This window comes from Staurois parvus, unplaced genomic scaffold (genome assembly GCF_062004578.1).
Source record: "Staurois parvus isolate SC_StPar_1 unplaced genomic scaffold, SC_StPar_1.0 ptg000078l, whole genome shotgun sequence".
NCBI classification, from domain to species: Eukaryota; Metazoa; Chordata; class Amphibia; order Anura; family Ranidae; genus Staurois; species Staurois parvus.
Window position 1 is genome coordinate 265,130 of NW_028317874.1, and position 21,465 is coordinate 286,594.

General features: G+C 41.2%; 1 protein-coding gene across 1 annotated transcript in view; it reads right to left on the reverse strand.

Moving 5' to 3' along the window:
* The window catches only part of SGPP2 (sphingosine-1-phosphate phosphatase 2), a 70,634-nt gene that overhangs the window by 12,344 nt on the left and 36,825 nt on the right, over window positions 1-21,465 (reverse strand). The window contains exons 3-4 of the mRNA XM_089669490.1: window positions 20,579-20,737; window positions 98-277 (exon numbers count right to left, since the gene is read on the reverse strand). Coding sequence (XP_089525616.1) covers window positions 98-277; window positions 20,579-20,737 — 339 coding nt within the window. The remainder of the gene's footprint in view (window positions 1-97; window positions 278-20,578; window positions 20,738-21,465) is intronic.

The window sequence follows — 21,465 nt, forward strand, 5'->3', positions numbered from 1 at the left end:
ACCCATAGCGGCTGAATTTTTGAATATAGAAGCTGTACCGTATATTAGAAATAGCAATAAAAAACCTGATTTCAGATTTGGTGGCAGGGCAGTTTACCTGATAGCGGCCTATGGAGGCCAGTAGGAAAGTGAAGGAAATTGCAGTAGCAGCAATGGCATGAGTTGATGGCATTCCATATTCAGCTTCCACCCTGGTTTCCAGCTTTACCACAGGAGGAGAAGAAGGACGAGGCCACTTTAAGAGATCCTTGGACGCTTGACCTATGTACATGACAATCTGAAATACACAAGTTGTTCAGTTCACACCTGGAGACAGGTATTGGCACCTCTACTTCATGAACAGTGACACTGTGTACATAGAAGGTATACAGCAGCTCAATAAAAGCCATCTGACAACAGCCAGAAGCTGTAAACTAATAACAGATGGCTCAGCAGATTGTATTAAACTTATTAGAACAGATGGAGGAAATTCACTGATGCACTGTGTACTTTTTAATTTCTGCCAAGTGAAATCTGCATGAAGTTGTGATCACTTTTGACAACTTCCACCCTTATAATAAAGACAGTCAAGATCTTTAATTGCATAAACATGATATACAGTTTTATGTCATTTTTCCCTGTATAGCTCACCTTGAAAAAAAATATAGTTTTTGATATCTGTTTAGATTTTCTTTTGGTTATGTTTATTAAATTCACATGTTAATATTTCATAACCTGGGCTTTAATTTTTTAGTTTTTAGTGTTCAAAATATTGGAAAATTGTGTTTTGAAAGTCATTCATGATAATGGAAGGATAGCAGTTTGAGGTGCTGGATCTCGTAGACTAGTTACTGGTTTCTATCATTTGGTATAGGGCATTTCCCATTAGGCAGCTCTCCAGAGAACAGGGGGCCATCAGTCACTTGTATCTCACATCAATCTAAAGCGGAACTAATCCCTCCTATCGTTTTCAGCCAAGGAAGCTGCCATCCAAGCCTATCTTTGATCTTCAACTGCCATGATGCTGCACATGTGATCAGTTATCACTCCAGCCATTTGATGGTTTGACAGTTTAGATGGGAGCACAAGCAAATGTGACAGTTACGTTCCCAGCATGTGCAAGGAATGAAACGGTTAAATTGATGAGTTTAGTTCTGCTTTAAAGAACTGTGCCAACAGGCTTTGGTCTTGTGTTGATGGTACCAGTTTAAGACACTTCTGAGATCATTCAAAATTCACTGACAGGTGCATATAGCCTGCAGTTGACCACCTCTTGACCTGGATTTGATTTGCTTCAAGTGTTGAACAGGTGCCTGCAGTAAGGTAGGTTTCCATTTCCATAGACCTGCATGGGAGTGCAAAACCCGTTTGATGTGAGCAAATGCCAGCTGATACAGGCCCTAAAGATATACAGTATGGAAGAAAGCCCTAAAGGTGTGTAGAGTCCAGAGTTTTCATTTAAGGTCTTCTATAATAAATAGTCATGCCATTTTGAGGCTCTGAGGGACCCCCTTCATAAAGGACTTATTAAATGGCAATAATAGTGTAATCTGGGCATAAGAACCCCAACAATCCTAAAAAGCCTTAAAATGGCAATTGAACAGAAGCCTGCCCTCAGTGACTGATTAGGCATTTATTATTTTTTAGTGATTATCTATTCTTTAGAAAATAAATTCCCATATTACAGAAACGTAGCAGATTTTATGCAAAATATGTGTGTAAGGCAGAAGCATGACTCAACCACCATTGTCGTTTTTTTCTCAGTTTGGCTTTCCCAGTGGCAATTCCTTTGTTCACATTTCACTAGCCTTGATAAAAGACAGAAATTCAAATCTGTTAAGTTATTTACCTTACTTTTAGAATTTTCTGCAACTTTGCTTTCAATACCACTTGTAAAATGTTTAATACAAAGAAATAAAAAAAAGCCCTTAGCTAAAGATTAACTTTCACAGCATGGCATTAGAACACTGATCTGAATATATAGGTTGCTGATCTGAATACATGGTTGTATCCCTTGATGGATGTCAATTTTTGTATGTGTTTTTATTATGGGGAGCAGAACTCTTTCCCAGCACAGAAAAAATAGGAAGACGCCTTCGGCTGTGACTCTGGTACCTCTAACAGCCGTTCCTATGGCAACAAAACCAGAGAAGACTCTGGGCTGACGAAGTCACTAAAAATAAGTCTGGCTGCAGAGGGGGAAACATAGGAAGTAGCCGTGTTCAGAGCACAGACAGTGAGTCAGGCGGAGGGATTGCCATATATTAAATCCTGTCATACAGATCAATCTGGTACATGAGCTGAACATATTATCTGTACAACAACTAGATTAATAATTCATGTCCCATCATGTATGGCCTCATTCAATAACTAGTGCCAATTGAAATGTACAGTTACCAACAACTAATCAGAATCCACTGGTCTGTAGGGCGATTTTCAGTTGGTTGCATTTAACGTGACTGTCAGAAGAGAAGTATGGGGGCTGCCATTATTATTACAGGTACTTCTATAGTGCCGTCTATTTACATATACATATTGTACATTCACATCAGTCCCTAACCCTCAAGGAATGCACAATCTAAGGTCCCTAACTCACATTCATGCATACACATACTTGAGCCAATTAAAGGAGAAGTTCACCTTTTGGACATAAATAATAAATGCATACTTTTTTGCAGGTAAAAAAAAAAAAAAAATGTGCATTTATTATTTTTGTCTACAGGAGCCTGGAAAGCATTGCACCAGCGATCAGATTGCTGATACCACGCAGGTCTCCTGCAGATCTGTCAGAATATCTGCTGGCCCATACCAGATATACAAGAAGGATATATTCTGACAGGAAGCTTCAATGAACTACCATGGTGCTCCACAGCATGGTGGTAATTCATTGAAAACTACAAGCCAACAGCCACTAAGGCTGCTGGGACTTACAGTTCATTCATTCACAGAAGTCCGTGAAGGAATGATGCAGCTGTGTGAGCGGAGCCCTGTACAGCCGCGCTGTTATCAAATTTGACAGATAATACGGGGAGACTTCTCCCCATACTATAATGGGGGGGGGGGGGGCGAGGTGGCGGCAGTGGTTATGGGAATATGTTACATGTTCCACCCTAAAAAATGGGTGGAACATATAACATGTTCCCAAAAGTGAACTTATCCTTTACCCTACCAGCATTATTAACTAGCTGCCAACCGCAGATAGCCGAATGACAGCTGCACTGGGGCCGGCTAGTTCTGGGAGGGCGTTATATGACGTCCTCCCAGAATGCACTCTCCTGCATGCCCTCTGGGGGCGCGCACCCGCCGATCTCCATGATCACGTGGTGTGGTAAAAGGCCAATCACAACGGCCTTTTACCACGTGATCAGCCGTGTCCAATGACACGCTGATCACCGGGAAATGCAATTGCCTGTTCTTGGCTGCAGAGCACGAGGAAAGTACTGCCAAGAACCAGCAGTTGTCAGAGCAGTGATCGGCACTGATGATCAGTGCCCTGATGATCGTTGCCCAGCAGTGCCACCCACCAGTTCCGCCCACCTGTGCTCAGCAGTGCCTCCCACCTGTGCCACCCAGCAGTGCCCACCAGTGCCACCCACCTGTGCCCATCAGTGCATCCCAGCAGAGCCGCCAGTCAGTGCCCAGCAGCTGCGCCAGTCAGTGCCGCCTATTAGTACCCATCATCAGTGCCACCTATCAGTGCCCATCAGTGCTGCCTCATCAACACACATCAGTGAAGCGCTAATGACACTGGTGAGGGGGAGGAGCCTAACTATGGCGGCGCTGGAGAGCACGATGTGAGTGCTCTCCGATAACCTCCGAGCATAGACCACCATGGAAACCCCCTATGTTTAGACCTTGGAGACCTACCTAAGTGAGGAGGTCTCCAGGGGGAGAGACGCCGGCGCTCTGGAGAGACGGGAGCGGAGCTCGGGGAGGTGAGCGTGCCGCGGTGACCAGCGATCAGCTGTTCGGTTGCCGGGGAGATGGAGTAAGGAGGAGTGACCATGTGGGTTGGCCGCAAGGCAGCTCTGGGAAGCGGAGACGCTGGCCGGCTCCCTGCCAAGTGCCGGGTCCCAGACAGGAGAGCGGAGACGCCGGTTTACACCCCAAACCTACAGGAGAAGAAAGAGAAACAGGACCCACACCCACAGTGTATAGGAGACCCTGCAGGAATCCCCCAGAGACATTGGCCAGGTGTAAAGAGTGGACGGTTGAGGATCTAAGTCGACCCACTGGGTGAGTGGGTGAAGAAGGGTGAGTCCACACGCAAGAACCACATGTAACTGTTTATGCTGGCTGATCTGTGGGAAAGGACTTAAATATTGCCCATAAAGAGAAATGGGGGATTCCCAGGGGATTTGGAAAGTGAGAAGTGGTAAAAAGAAGTGTTAAACTGACAGAACCTGTCTGACATCATTACCCCAATATACAGCTTAAAATTACCCTCTGATTAAAGAGCACAGTTATTGCAGAAGATATGAAGAATAAAAGCGCTAAAGGAAGTGGGCTAAAAGGGTCTCAGACAGGTACAATTAAAAAATACACCTCCCAGGGGAATGCGACTCTAGAAAGGGCCAATAGTGGAAATGAAAAAGGGGAAATGGAAACTTCCTTGAAGAACAGTCCTAGAATGTCATTGGGCTTGGAAAGTAGTAACCAACAGTGGAAAGAAAATTCCGTTAGGATAGATCTGGCAAAAGATCTACAAGTGCCAAATAAAAGAGAGATGGCTGAAATGTTTAAGGATCTGGAAAAAACTATTAAGCAAGAAATGACAAATATACGTCAGGATCTAGGGCACCTGCTAATAAGAATGGAAGAAATGGAGGGAAAAATTAACAAACATACCCAAGACATCACGGACTTAGAAAAAAGGTCCGCTATGATGAGGAATACGCAGAAACAACTGCAGTATAAAATAGAAGTACAGGAGAACAGATCCAGGAGAAGCAACTTGAGGATAAGAGGAATCCCAGATATTCTGAAAGGGGGAGATCTACGAGATATAGTCTGTAAAATGTTAAACTCCATCATGGATAGACCTGAAACAGAGGAAATTAAACTGGATGGAGTTTTTAGAGCAGGAAAGTTCCAACAAGGTAATGCGAAGGAAAAATCAAGAGATGTGATTGTTCAGTTGCAAAATTATGGAGATAAAGAAGAGATTTGGAGAAGGATTAAAGGAAGAACAACTATTCAATATGGTGATATAAATTTACAGATTTTTGCGGACTTATCGCATGAGACTTTGTGGAGAAGAAGAGCTTTGAGGCCCCTATTAGAGCAGATGAGATCAAGGAATGTGCAATACAGATGGGGTAACCCAGAGTGTTTAATCGGTTGGAAAAACGGTGTTACAGCATATCTGAGATTTCCAGAGGACTTAAGAGACTTTTGTGACAGACTGGAATTGCAGAGAATGAGGATCAGTGGGTGGGAAACAGAGATAGAAATCGGTATAGGGGAAAAAGAAGCATGGCAGGAAGTAGGTAGGGGAGGGGCAGCGAGGAGTTAGTTGGGGTGGTGTGGGTTTTTTTTTTTTTCTCCTCTTCCCTAACTTTCTCTTTAAATTGTACCGCTAAGGATAAAGAAACAAAGCAAGGGTGGGAAACCGTGGTGGTTGGAGGGAGGGATGAGCCGTACATGGGAGGAGTTCAATCCCCAGGTATAAAAATCAAAGGTGGGTTTATTACCACAAATGATTGATAGGCAGCTTGAAGGCCTAATTAGGGGGGGGGGGCGGTGGGGGGTGGCATGGGCAGGGGGGGGGGGTTTGGAGGGGATGGGAGGGGGGTGGGACGGGAGTTGGGTGGGAGGGAGGGAGGAGAGGAGGTATTGGGTTAATACTCTGCAGGACAGTAAGGATAAAAAGGAAGAGGCACTTGGAAGAGAGATGGAGTTAATTGGGAATGATGGAAGAAATACAGTTTATAACCTATAATGTGAACGGGCTGAGTTGTCCAGGGAAGAGATTTAGGTTGTTTAATGAGTTACATCATAGGGCGACGTCAGTGGTATTTTTACAGGAAACGCACTTTGAGATAGAAGCAAATGTGAAATTGAAATCCAAACACTATCCAATATGGTATTATGCAGATTCTCCAATTAAAAGAGCAAAAGGGGTTGCAATAGGTTTGGCAAAGAATATAAGATTTGAGCTGGAGGATAGAAGAACCGACCCGGAGGGGAGGTTTTTATTCTTAAAAAGGTAGACTTCAGGGGATAGAGTGTACTTTAGCCAATATATACTGTCCTAATAAAAATCCGGAGATGTATATGAAGGGTCTGTTGAAAAAATTAATGGAATTTAAAAAAGGGCGTTTGATAGTAGCTGGAGACCTAAATTTCTGTATGGACCCACAAAGGGATAATACCTCTTCTGTGCAGAGAGAGGGGAGAGCTTTGAAGAAAGTGATGCATGAATATCAACTAGTAGATACTTGGAGAATAACGCATATGAAAGACAGAGACTATACCTTCTTCTCTAATGCACATGAGATGTACTCGAGATTAGACTACATCTTAATAGACCATCAACTTATAGATCATCTGGTTAAAATTGATATATAGAGACAAGGACGCTCTCGGATCATGCTCCGGTCGTAATGAAAATGGGATGGGGAAGAAGGGGGTCTGGAGGATTAGGGTGGAGGTTAAATGAGGCTCTTCTTCTGGATGAGGATGTAGTTCAGAAAATCGAGAAAGAGATCAAGGTATATTTTAAGGAGAACGAAACAGAGGAAGTATCGATAGCTACAGTCTGGGAAAGCCATAAGGTATTCATAAGAGGTATCTTGATTGCGGCAGGAGCAAGGAAGAAAAAGGAAAGAAGAGAGAGGGTCAGTGGATTATTAAAAGAAATATTGGACTTGGAGCAGATACATAAGAAGAAAATAACAAAAGATACGAGACAGAAGTTATTGGATAAAAAAGATGAGGTTGATGGATGAGGAGAAGAGAAGAGTATACAACAGGGTTTTGAATGAGAGATATAGATGGGGAGACAGACCAGGAAGATATCTAATGAGAGCTTTGAATAAAAAGAAAAATAGGAACTATATAGAAAAGATAAAAAGTTCAAAGGGGGAGTTGGTCCACTCAAACAAAGAGATTAATAAAGTATTTACGGAGTATTATAAAAAGTTATATAATATTAATCCCCAAGGCCCTCTAAAAGAAGCTCAAGAGGGAATTAATAAAAAAAAGATGACATACTTAAAAAATGCGGGATTACCAAAACTAAGCGAAGCACAGTTGAACTCCCTAGACGCAGAAATTTCCCAGGAAGAAATTAAAAAAGCATTAAAAAGCACAGGGGGGGGGGGGGGGGAAGCCCAGGTCCGGATGGCTATACAGTTAAGTACTATAAGAAATTTAGTGAAGTACTGATACCCAAGCTGGAGAAATATATGAATGCTCTGGGAGGTGGGATGGAAGTGAGGAGAGAATCCCTACAGGCCCATGTAGTACTTATTCACAAGGAGGGAAAAGATCCATCTCAGTGCTCCAGCTATAGACCTATCTCACTATTGAACACTGATACTAAACTGTATGCAAAGGTGTTAGCAAATAGGTTGAGGGATCTGATGCCTGAATGGATCCATGGAGACCAGGTGGGCTTTGTACCGGGGAGAGAAGGCAGAGATAATGGCTTGAGAACCCTGATGCTTATTCAGAAAAGTAGAAAAGGGAAAGCCCCGGTGGCGCTCTTGTCAATTGATGCAGAGAAGGCATTTGATAGAGTGGACTGGGGCTTTATGATGGACAACTTAAAAGTGCTGGGGATAGGTGATAGAATGCGAGAGTGGATAAGTAAATTATATAGAGAGCCCACTGCAATCATCACGGTAAATGGGGAGAGATCAGAACCCATAGGAATGTCTAATGGTACAAGACAAGGCTGCCCACTGTCCCCCCTGCTATATGTATTGTCACTCGAACCTTTGTTGTCAATAATAAGAAATAGTGGATCGGTAAAGGGAATTCAGATAGGATCCATAGAACATAGAGTAGCGGCCTTTGCGGACGACTTATTGTTATATGTGGGGAATCCCCGAATAACACTCCCAAATATAATGAAGATTCTGAAGGAGTACGGTGAACTATCAAATTTAAAAATTAATCCAACGAAAACAGAGATCCTGAATATTAATATACCAAAGAATGAAAAAGAAAAACTACAAAAAGAATTCCCCTTTATATGGAGAGAAAAAGAGATAAAATACCTAGGAATAAAACTCACTGCCTCATCTAAGCATTTGTATAGATTAAACTATATTTCTTTGGTAAATGAGATCAGGGAAGATTTAAAAAGACTAGAAGGAGGAAATCCATCCTGGATAGGACGGATAAACCTAGTCAAAATGGTAATTATGCCTAAAATACTGTATAGATTTCAAATGGTACCAATTAAAATTCCAGAAACCTTCTTTAAGATAACGAAAAAAATGTTAGCAAGATACATATGGAAGAATAAAAAACCCAGAATAGCATATGAAACATTGAGTAGGACTAAAGAGAAAGGGGGATTGGGTCTACCAGATGTCAAGAGATACTATAAAGCAGTGGTTTTAGCAAGAATATATGACTGGACATTTAACCACAAGGGGAAAAGTTGGGTAACAATAGAAAATGATCTTAGTGGCATTAGATTGAACCAGATGATATGGGTCCCACCACAGTTTAGGGGAATCAAAGATAGCACAAGTATTTACACTTTAAATGTTCTTAGGGTATGGGACAACTTACACAAAAACATGAAATGGGAATTTAATTCTATAATAATGCCTCTCACAAATACTGATTACTTTCCCCCGGGAAAGAACAAGATATCAGGGAGATGGTTTAGAAGGGAGGATACCCAACTGAGAGATGTTCTGGTGGAGGGGGAATTGAGATCACTTAAAGACTTAATAGAGAAGAAGGGAGATATCTTTATTAGAATGGATGAGTGGAAATACTATCAATTGAAATGTTTTATTGGAAGTCTTCCGAAACCTTTGAGAATAAAACAGGAGTGGAATATGTTTGAAAGGTTGTTAGAGACACGCAGAGATGGGAAGCACGGTATTTCAAAAGTGTATAAAATACTCACAGAATTAGACACAAACACAAAGCTAACTTTTATCACTAAATGGGAAAGAGATATGGGAGTTAGGTTTGATGAAGATAGACAGAGAAAGATGTTTAGATTGATACACGATAATGTTAGTATGAGAGAGGTTGAGGTTAATTATAAGTGTGTGACACGATGGCACATTACACCGAGTGTAGAGCACAAGATGAATGGGGAAAATGCAAATAAGTGTTGGAGAGGATGTGGAGAGATGGGCACGGTGTTTCACATATGGTGGGAATGTCCGAAAATTCAGACTTTTTGGAAGATAATAGTCAAATTGATTAAAGAAATAACTGAAATTGACATAGGATTAGACCCAACGACGTGCCTCCTACACAATGTGGAGACATCTATAAATAAATATAAAGATTCAGGTATTTGGTACTTCTTGAATGCGGCGAAAGGGTTGATACCTAAGTTTTGGTGGAAGGCTGAGGTACCGAAGGAAGAAGACTGGATAAATAGAGTAAACCAGATAGGTAGAATGGAAAGATCATATCATATGCAGGAAGATAGGATGAGAGTTTATTTTAGGAGAAGGGAAAAGTGGCAAAGAGCAGGATTGAAAGAGAAATATAGGAAAATATGAATTAGGATGTTAACAAGCCTCAAGAGGGTAGAATGGGCTAGAGTCTGCAGAGGGAGAGGATGGGGATGAGGGGAGGGAAGGGGGGGTTCGTGTGAGGGGAAGGAAAAGAGTTTTTAGTAAGGGAAAGATAGAAATGTCATAAATGTTTATTTGTATGAAAATTTTTTTTTTCCCTATTTGGGATTTTGTATTAAAATGAAAAACTTAATAAATATTTAAATTATAGAAAAAAAAAACACACATCAGTGAAGGAGAAAAATTACCTGTTTGCAAAATTTTATAATAGAAACAAAGACACTTTTTTCAAATTTTTTGCTCTTTTTTTTGTTTAGAGTGCAAAAAGTAAAAACACCCAGTGGCAAAAGAAATCTCTATTTGTGAAAAAAAAAAATGATAAAAATTTCATATGGGTACATGGGCAGCACAGTGGCTAAATGGTTAGCACTTCCACCGGGCAGTACTAGGGTCGTTATTCGAATCCTAGCCACGGCACCTCCTGCCTGGAGTTTGCATATTCTCCCTTTGCCTACGTGGGTTTCCTCCGGGTACTCCGGTTTCCTTCCACACTACAAAGACATGCTGGTAGGTTAATTGGCTCCTGTCTAAATTGGCCCTAGTATCTGTATGTATGAATGTGAGTTAGGGACTTTAGATTGTACGCTCCTTGAGGGTTAGGGACTGACGTGAATGTACAATATATATGTAAAGCGCTGCGTAAGTACCTGGAATAAATAAATAATGTTGCATAACCGCACAATTGTCACTCAAAGTGTGACAGCACTGAAAGCTGAAAATTGGCCTGGTAACGAAAGGGGTATAAGTGCCCGGTAGGCAAGTGGTTAAACAGATTATGTGTATATATATATATATATATATATATATATATATATACAGTCATGGCCGAAATTGTTGGCACCCTTGATATTTTTCCTGAAAATCAAGTATTTCACACAAAAAAGGTATTGCATTAACACATGTTTTGCTATACACATGTTTATTCCCTTTGTATGTATTGGAACAAATATAAAACAGAGGCAGAAAAGCAAATATGACATAATGTCACACAAAACCCCAAAAATGGGCTGGACAAAAGTATTGGCACCCTTAACTTAATATTTGGTTGCACACCCTTTGGAAAACATAACTGAAATCAGTCGCTTCCTATAACCATCAATAAGCTTCTGACACCTCTCACCCGGAATTTTGGACCACTCTTCCTTTGCAAACAGCTCCAGGTCTCTCTTATTGGAAGGACACCTTTTCCCAACAGCAATTTTAAGATCTCTCCACAGGTGTTCAATGGGATTTAGATCTGGGCTCATTGCTGGCCACTTCAGAACTCTCCAGCGCTTCTTTGCCATCCATTTCTGAGTGCTTTTTGACGTATGTTTGGGGTCATTGTCCTGCTGGAAGACCCAGGATCTTGGACGCAAACCCAGCTTTCTGACACTGGGCCCTACAGTGCGACCCAAAATCCTTTGGTAATCCTCAGATTTCATGATGCCTTGCACACAGTCAAGGCACCCAGTGCCAGAGGCAGCAAAACAACCCCAAAACATCATTGAACCTCCACCATATTTTACCGTAGGTACTGTGTTTTGTTCTTTGTAGGCCTCATTCCGTTTTCGGTAAACAGTAGAATGATGTGCTTTACCGAAAAGCTCTATCTTGGTCTCATCTGTCCACAAGACGTTTTCCCAGAAGGCTTTTGGCTTACTCAAGTACATTTTGGCAAACTGTAGTCTTGCTTTTTTATGTCTCTGTGTCAGCAGTGGGGTCCTCCTGGGTCTCCTGCCATAGCGTTTCATTTCATTTAAATGTCGACGGATAGTTCGCGCTGACACTGATGCTCCCTGAGCCTGCAGGACAGCTTGAATGTCTTTGGAACATGTTTGGGGCTGCTTATCCACCATCCGGACTATTCTGCGTTGCAATCTTTCATCAATTTTCCTCATCCGTCCACGACCAGGGAGATTAGCTACAGTGCCATGGGTTGCAAACTTCTTGATAATGTTGCGCACTGTGGACAAAGGCAAATCTAGTTCTCTGGAGATGGACTTGTAACCTTGAGATTGTTGATATTTTGCCACAATTTTGGTTCTCAGGTCCTCAGACAGTTCTCGTCTCCTCTTTCTGTTGTCCATGCTTAGTGTGGCACAGACAGACACACAATGCAAAGGTTAAGTGAACGTCTCTCCTTTTTATCTGCTTTCAGGTGTGATTTCTATATTGCCCACACCTGTTACTTGCCCCAGGTGAGTTTACAGGAGCATCACATGCTTGTAACATTCTTATTTATCCGCAGTTGTGAAAGGGTGCCAATACTTTTGTCCAGCCCATTTTTGGAGGTTTGTGTGACATTATGTCGAATTTGCTTTCTTTCCTCCCTTTTTTTGTTTTGTCCCAATACACACAAAGGGAATAAACATGTGTATAGCAAAACATGTGTTAATGCAATACGTTTCGTGAGAAATACATGATTTCCTGGAGAAATATCAAGGGTGCCAACAATTTCGGCCATGACTGTATATATATATATATATACACATACACACACACATATATACATATACACACACACATATATACACACACACACACACACACACACACACACATATATATATATATATATATATACACACACACACACACATATATATATATATATATATATATATATATATATATATACACACATACATACATACATACATACACACACACACACACATACATATACATATATATACACACACACACAGTACATACATAATACACATACATACACATACAGTACATACATAGACACACACACACACAGTACATACATAGACACACACACACACACAGTACATACATAGACACACACACACACACACACACACACATATATACAGCGCTCAACGGTAATTTAATCTACAGTGTCCTTTCAAATGTCCAAATAAACCATCAATTTCATAATGTACGTGTCAATTCTTAAATATGCTCCATGCTCAAAAAGGATAAATAAAGTGACAAGTGCCCTTTAAAAAAATGTGCTCTTAACCGGTGCTCCTTTTGTGATGACCCCCTTAGTGACCACACTCACCAGATTTGGTGGACCCCTTGCTTTCGCAATAGAGTCAAAACACGCTTTATCTAGTGGTGGATATTTCTTTCGTTTTATCTTCCTACTGCTGGTCAATTCTTCCTTCCAGCCATATTCTTAACATTGGATATCCTGTACACTCTTTGATACCAAAAGGAAAGAGGATGCCCCCATAGTGTAATACTGTTTTTATTACGGAAAAAAAATCTCAAGTATTGCACTTACAATTATATTAAAATCAATAGCCTTTGCAACAAGTAGGAAACCCGCGCAGGCACAGGGAGCAGACCTTCTAAGAAATGCTAAACACTTGCCTGTGCCTGACATTTTGCATGTTTGAATTACAAACCCAGAACAAGCATGCTGTAAATGACTGTCAGAAAAATGTCAGATCTCCTTATCTGTATACTTACAGGTTTTAATCAGATAGTACTGAAGTCAAAGCATCAGAATGACAGCCATGGAACTAGCATTCTCAAAACAAGAGATCAACAATGGAAGCCCTTTTAATCTCACATGACTAATTCCATTTAAGAATTAACACATTGTCAGGAAGATCAAGAGAATGGCGGTGCCCAAGGATCTTTGCATGCGCATGGTGCAGCTCATGGATCAATACATGGTTAAAGCTGCGCATGATTCCATGTGTTTGCTAATGCGTGTGCACATCCAGCACTGTTTCTTGGTGCCTAGAGGCATATTCAAAGCTCAGCACAACTAAGAGTTGCTGATAGGTTGTCAGCTTCTGGGACTCGTGACCAGACCTGCATCCTGCTTTTGTATTTGACCCAGTTTTTATCCTGATCTCCTGTTGCTAAGTTTGGCTTGTGTCCCGAATTTGTCTCCTGTCTGCTGCTTTGGTACTTCTGCTACTTGTCCGATATCAACCCTGGCTGGCTTCTGATCCTACTCCTGTCTTCCAATTTGGTTCCTCTGCTACGTTCTTATTGCGGACTCTGACTTCTCTTGACTATAGCTTAGATCTTGCATCAACAAGCTCTTGTGCTCCATACTGTATGTGTGCTACCATTCTGCATAAGCTCCTGTTTGAGTATCTGCAGCATCCAGACTATTGTCTGACCTCCCACTGGACCTACTCAAGGCACCTATGCCACTCCTCGCCCTACTACACCACATCACCAATTCCAGAGAGCATTGGACAGGAGGTGTAAGGAGAGCCCTCATGTCAGCTCGGCGTCTACCAGTTCCATGACACCTGTAAAATTAACCTGTAATTGTACCATATTGGGCAAGGTAATAGGTTCACTATACTGGTGGGAGTGTGCACTTGTATCTCTGTGCTTTGCAACCACCATGGATTTGCCAAAAGAACCTGGAGGAATACTTCCTGGCATAGGGGAATATATTTAATTGCCAGAAATGCATGGCTTGGTGCCTGTTAGGCCAATTGACAGGCTCAAGAATGTACACAGCTCTGTTTAAATTAAAGGACTGGCTCTGCAAAATTAAAGGAGAAATGCATATTTATAAAAACATAGTTGCAGCTGTGCTTTAAACTTACACAGGACATTCTTGCAGCCATGGGCTACCAAGAACCTTGGAGAGACATGGAGCACATGCTTCCCTGAGTTCCTATAGTACAGTGACCCTCTTAGCTGTCCCAGTATGGTTAAATAACTCTGAATAAAGTTTGTTCTCTCTCATTCATTAAGAAACACAGAATTCAGTTTTTCAGAGACAATTGGGTTGTACTTCCACCTACAGAAGAGTTTAGATACAGGCAAACCAAAAAACATTACCTGGCCAGCCAGGTACAACCCCTCCACACCCTGTATACTTCATTTTTTTTGCTATATTTTCTCGGAGGATGGACATAATTTCTCTGCTGCGGAAACTTTAATAGCCATTTTCTCTTTTTCAAGCTTGAACAAAAAAACAACAATATAAGACTTCCTCTACATGCTGCCGAACTGGGTTCTTTATACTGCTATCTGGATCAGGGTATCATTAGCTTTAAAGACTGGACCCAGACCCCACTGGACTGAAGATTAGAGAAACTGCCTGGAATATGACCTTCAGACATGGAGTTCTGCTTGTGGCATTTTCTAGACCTTTGTGTTCTGTGTTAGCCAGGCAAAGAGCACTTTCCAGGTTCAGAGCTGTGGCACAGCCTATAGTGTGAACCAGTCTCTGAAGACTTTTTAAGGAGTATGCAATGGGGCCCAGCATTAGGAAGTACTACAATTTGTTTGCTTCATTGAGCACCATTATTATTACTTTTTTTACATTTGTTTCCATGGAAAAGATTAACACGCAGAGAAATGTGCTGCCAAACTAGCTATAATGTTACTCGTGCACACTCCATAGTCCCCTCCCACCCTTTCAGCTTGAGTTAAAATCTTAACAACATTTCTCCTTCTGCAAGCAACAAGTGGTTTCACCTCATAAGGCCTTGCTGTCACTTACAGTAACTTAGTCGCTTCCAGCGATTTACACCTCTCCTGCTTTCAGCAGCTGGTTTGTGAGCAACAAAGGTTCTTACTTGATGTTCCCCATTAAGTTGTTCCCACTAACCAAAGCTACATGTTAGATCCCAAGTGCAAGAGGAGCAGCCCAGCTCAGAAGCCACTAACAGTCCCATGGCAGCAGTTCCACCTCAGGAACCAGACACCAACATTCTGTATCGTTGTCCCCTGCTTGAGGCCATGAACTCCTCAGAGTCTTTTAGCTCCTTCGAGTGTGGCTGCCTTTTTTGCCTGTTCCAGAGAGGAGTCCTCTCCAGCTTATCTGGATTTTATGGGTCAAATTGCTGACTAGGGACACAGAGTCTGTAAGCATATTTATTAGCCTTCTCCATCCAGAAACTTTGTCTGACTTACACCTGCAGCTGTGGCAGCCTCTGAGCCTTCTGCCGTGAAGGCTCTGTCTGATGAGGAGTTTCACAAATCCTTAATGGATGATTTTTTTTTCCTGAGGAGCCTCAGGCAGTTTCCTCAGCTCCATGGATTAAAGACAGTATATTGTTTCTTCTTTACGAGATGCATGCCCCCTTACAAATGGTATGACCTGTTGCAAAAACTTTCAAAACTTTTCCAGTACACTCCTTACTTAACCCCTTCATGACGGCCGCACGCAAATGTGCGGCCTCCCGGCGTCTGGGCCTAGTCGCCGAGCGGCCACACATTTGCGTTCATGTAGAAAAAAAACATATGTGCTGAGAGCGCGCGCCCTGCACGCTCCCAGCACGCATGTGAGGTACTCACGGAAAGGTCCCGGTCCACTCTTTCGATCGGGACCTTTCCCGATCATGTGACTGGCTGTGACGTCACGACGGCCACATGACACTAAGCCATGCCCCATCCCACCCACCTCCCGGTGCAGGAACTCCTCTTCACGCCGGGACGATCTGGCGTGAAGGGGTTAAAGGGCTCATTCACACCATGGTGCAGAAATGTCAGTTTTTCTGCACGTGTTCTGCAAGGGCACAACTAAATCAATTGTTCTCTATGTGCCCTGTTCTCACCACTACACTAGTATCTCATACAGGTTCTGTGCAGGAATCTGCCACATGTATAAAACTCATTGAAGCACGCATGTAAACTGATGCCTCTGCACATCAGTTTGCATCAATTTTTCTGCACATATGGTGTGAATGAGGCCCTGAAGGTATTCTTTATAAAGACTGGAAAACATCTGATAAGTTATTCACTTTCCCAAACATTTTACAAACCAATATCTATTTGAGGATGCCTTTATCAATATGTGGGCTGTACCCACTGTGGATTTGGTGATACATCATCTTAAGAAAGTCACTGACCATACTGGTTAATGATGCACTAATGTTTAAGGATCTTACAGAAAAATGTTTAAAACTTTTTTCCAAATTATTGGTTTCAGTAACAAAAAAATATTTGCCCTATCTGAAGAAGCCTAGGCCTCAGACTCGGAAGACTCCTTCTCCCTCTGAGCACAAGAATAGTTATTGTTGTTACTCTCAGGTTTAAACCTCCAAGTTCAGAGCCAAGGCAGTGGTCTAGTTCAGCTATAAACCTTCAGCATCTACCCCCCCCCCCCCAAACCCACAGATAGATCCACTTCTGCATGAAGTGATGCCCCCATTTTCCATAGTGGGGGGTGTCAAGTCTGTTGGCCTTTGGGAAACCTGGTCATCAAGCACTACAGATGCCTGTGGTGTCCAGGGGCTATGTGCTGTAATTCTGCTCACTCTCCTGCTCTGCTACATGATGTCCAACCACCTGAAGTGTTTTAGGACCTGTGTCTCGAGTATAGAACACTGGATGTGGACCTTCTGGCTTCAACCACAGGTTTGTCTACAGATGCAGAGATCCTATGGTGAAAGCAATGGATGCTCTGGTGGATCCTGAATTGGCCCAGGCAGATGTGGTACTTTGAACTAGTCACACGTCTGGCAGACATCTTGTGAGCTCTCCCAAAGACCAGTCTACCATCTAGCTTCTTGATCGCAGGCTTTTAATGGCATGGCTGTTGAAGCCTAGGCCTTCAGAGACTGGGGCCTCTCTGAACTGGTAATACCTGCACTGTTAAAAGGTAGAAAGTCTACCTCTAAATCCTTCTGTAGTTGGCAATACAACCCAATTGTTTCGAAACAACTGAATCCTGTGCTCCTTAGTGAACTAAAAAAAATGGATTTCACAGCAAGTACAAAAATCCTGCTTTACAGTTCCTATTGGGGATATCCATACTGAGTTCCCATACACCAGCTCACTAAACAAAAAAATTTTTTTTTAAAAATCGGCTTTTTCATTAGTGTCACTAATTGTACACACAGCTGTTGAGCGTTAAAGTTAACCCCTTTTGTTGGGTAAAAAAAAAAGGAAGAGCAAAATACCTCCCATGCATATGACAGTGCCTTGCACTTGGCGATTTGCCACTCAGGCGCTGAGCACCGTGGTGTGGGAATTCAGTTGTTTTCCTTATAATTTTAGGTATCGGATTTAATCAGGGTTCAAGAGGTAGATTAAGACAGGAGAGCACTTCAAGGCATGAAGCTTCTTGTTTTTGTTCATTATTATTTGCACTGTATAGAGTCATTTTAGGGCTGTGTTCACATCAGTGTGACCCACATTCTGCAAGCCCATTGAAAAGATACTGGTGCCCTGCCTGCAGAAACATGGATAAAGTCCTTGACCCTTTTTTAAAAATTGCACGCTGCAGCATCATGCAATTACACATAAGCGAAAATGCGGATGTTTTGCCAATGTGTAGGGGTACCATTAAGAATAATGGTACCCATCACATGTCTGCTAAAGAGCAGTGTGTTTTGCCAGTGGATCGGGAATGTGCACGATTTTGCGAACGTTCCCAACCAGCACAAGCGTGTGAACCCGGCTTTATTACAGATGGTTAATAAAGTAGATGCAATATACCAACCTGGGAAAGCAGAATTAATTGTATGTAAAAAAATAAACTGTTTTCAGTATTTTATCAACTGTGTCCTGAAATAGTAGAAAGTGTACACAAATAGCATTTCCAGTTATACTCATATGCAATAGCCTCCAGGAAAAGATTTTATATAGGTCACAAGATTTAGAGGTGACTTGTTACACACTAGTCATGCAGTAAGTGTTAGTTTTTTCCTTGTAATACCTGAAATGTTGGATGGGCTTGATGACATTGAACAACATTATATACATTTTTTTTACTTACTGTTTAACAAATGTTGATCATTAAATATGTTACTTAAAATGTTTTATCAAATACAGCAATTTAGGCATTATAGTTATTACAGTTTTAGCAAGATTAAACTGAGAAAAGTGCACTGATCCCATGCAGTACATTATTGAAGTTCAAGATAAAGTAGCTATTCACAATTTTCCAACTTGTGAGCACTGACTTCAGGCCAGATGGAGAATGTCAAAAGCAGCCCACATGCTGTTGTCAGTAGCAGGACTGAGTTTGCCCAAGTACAGTTGTCAGATCCTCAGAAAGGACCTACTGCAAGGATGTAATGTTGGCAGCAATAGCGGGCTGTCAGTGGTACCTGCATGGTTACAAATTGAAGATAGCAACAAACAGGAGGACCATTCAAGGTGTTTTGAGGTTTGTCCCTTTATCAAGCCTGAGGACAACTGGGAACACTTGGTACAGAGGGAAACGCCGCATCTTTATTGTCCACGACTATGAACTTACTAAAGCTGGTCATAGATGGGTAGAATTTCTAATAGACGTGTTTTGTTTTGATTCATTTTTCAGACAAAAATTTAATTTTCAGAGATTCAGATGTATATGAATCTCTGAATGTACATAGTAATGAATATCAACTCATCTGAAAAAGATTTATAAGACAACTAATGCATTGGTTTCATTCAGATGACATCACAAGCTAGTAGTTTCGGCTCATGGGGAAATTAATTACATTTTTCGAAATCATCTGATAATTTGGAAATAAATGGATCCAAAATTCGTTCCATTCGGATGCACATGGCACCACTCGAATGTTCAATCAGCTCATGCAATTTCTCTTGATGGGTTGGACCAGCATCTGAAAATATTGAATCTGTCAGATTTAGGAATATATCAAATATATAGCAATCTTCTGGAAAAATTTTTAGAATCCATCTGGACCAACAAATATACAAAATGAATACTGAAGATACGTAAACAAAATTCTGAAAATGAGTTAGCAAACATAACGAAATTAAATTATTCAATTAACGAATGCATCTGAAAGGAAACAAAACATTTCTGCCTTGCACATGTATAATTTATAACGAAAAGTTCTTAGGAATAGAATGTTCTGAAAAAGTTCATTTGTTTTTCTAATCATTAGTGAGTCAAATTGGTTTTCCTTTTTAACAGCAATAATGAGAAAAGTTGAAGGAGCAGGATGGAAAATTTCTCTCAAACAAATGAATTTCTAACAGTGTGTGTCGTTTTATTCAGTCCTTTCCAAGTCCATTCATTCCAAAGTCAAATGTTAAAAGCAAACTAAATCTTTCAAATTACATTGAAATGTTCTGAGAATCTTTATACAAAATATTCCCAAGACTTTTCGTAAGAATTTTCATTTGAAATTATTTCCATCTATGGTCAGCTTTACACTGAGATGCCAGAAAAAGCAGTGGGCACAGCCAATGAAAACATCATAAAATGGAAGTCAAGATCTTCCTAATAACACTCCAAATCTAGCGTGCTCTGTATGTGCTTTGTAATGAGATTATCGTTTGCGTATGTTTAGTCCATGTACAGGTGTACATGTAAAGAAGTGAAGGTAAGTGTTAAAAAAAGGTTTAACAGTTGCAGGGAAGCTTGTCAGAGAGCGCTGTAACAAATTTCTTGATTGGCAGAGCCATTTTTATGTGAAGGAAACAAGAGCACTGTTGAGTGGATCCACTCTACTGGGTCATTGCACAGGAAGTGCTGATTGTCACTCCCTGCTATACCCCCTTGTTTTCTTTTCTCATACTCTTATGTATCTTTTACATATTTGCATATGGTGGCTGTGGAACCATACAGCTTGAATTCATTCAATAGACATAACTGAAGTGAAGCTTCCCTTCAATAGGCTACCACTGCATTGCAAGTGTTCGCATCCTGGAACTATGCAGATTTCCCTGCTGTTTTACCAATTGCAACTAGACGCTTATGCTATGTAATAGTGCTATCCATTTGCTTTACCGCCACTGCTGCCAACTGATGACATGTTAGTGGTTTAAAGTTGGTCAAGGAAAAGTATATTTTTATCCAAGGTATGCTCTACATTTTCATCCCTTGCATAGAATTCCATAAGTAAAAATTAGCAAGTGGGCCCTATAAAAGTACCCATTTTCATATTTGGGAAAAACAGGTTGATACTTACACACCACACAACAACCAGCCTTCGTGCGATGAAGGAGTCGATGTTCCAGAAGGTGAAGGGCAGGAATGTGATGTAAAATACTTCTTGCCCCAGAGCAGCAGCAAATCTGAAGAGGTAATACAGCAAGTATTTGCGCACCACATACTTTCTGACCCGTTCCTACAATAAAAACACACAGCATTTATATTACCGACATATGTGGAAGTGTAACACAATCATAACATATACACTGGCCCTTACATATCTCCTTTGGCCATAGCAACTATTTAAAATGTATTTTGTTCTGACAAATGGAGTGACTGTTGGTTGCTATTGACAAAAGTCTTTCATACACCTTTATACAGTACATTAGTCAGTTGCTTTCTAAACAAAGTTAAGATCTAACAAATTGGAATTAGACAAAAATAATACTTTTCTCCACAGAAAAGGGAATGGCCGTGTTTAGCTGTAAAGCAATTTTTCAACATGTTCTAGTCAAATTCTGATGCTCAGAAGTGTTTGTGATTACCCTGTAGTTAACTTAAGGTGGTTGCAATCCCTTACATATACCAAGTAAAGTAACTGGCCTCAGGTAATACACAGAGATGAAACATATCCTCCTACATAGGTTGTACCTGTTTATCTGCAATCTTCTCTTCTCTACATCCGTTTGAAGTCCAGAATTTATAAAGCTTGTTTGAGCTTCCAGAAAGTAGGGGGCAGGGGACTGCAGAAGGTACACTCTGCAGATCTCAGTGAGAGCTGTATGGAGGGAGGGGGCACTTCTCCCTTTCACACTGCACATAGGAACAGCTGAGGCTGTGTGCTGAAGCTCCCTCCCCATCACTTTTTTTCTCTTGGTGTCAGAAAAACTTGTTAGAAGTGACTCATGCTGATAGCTGAGGAAC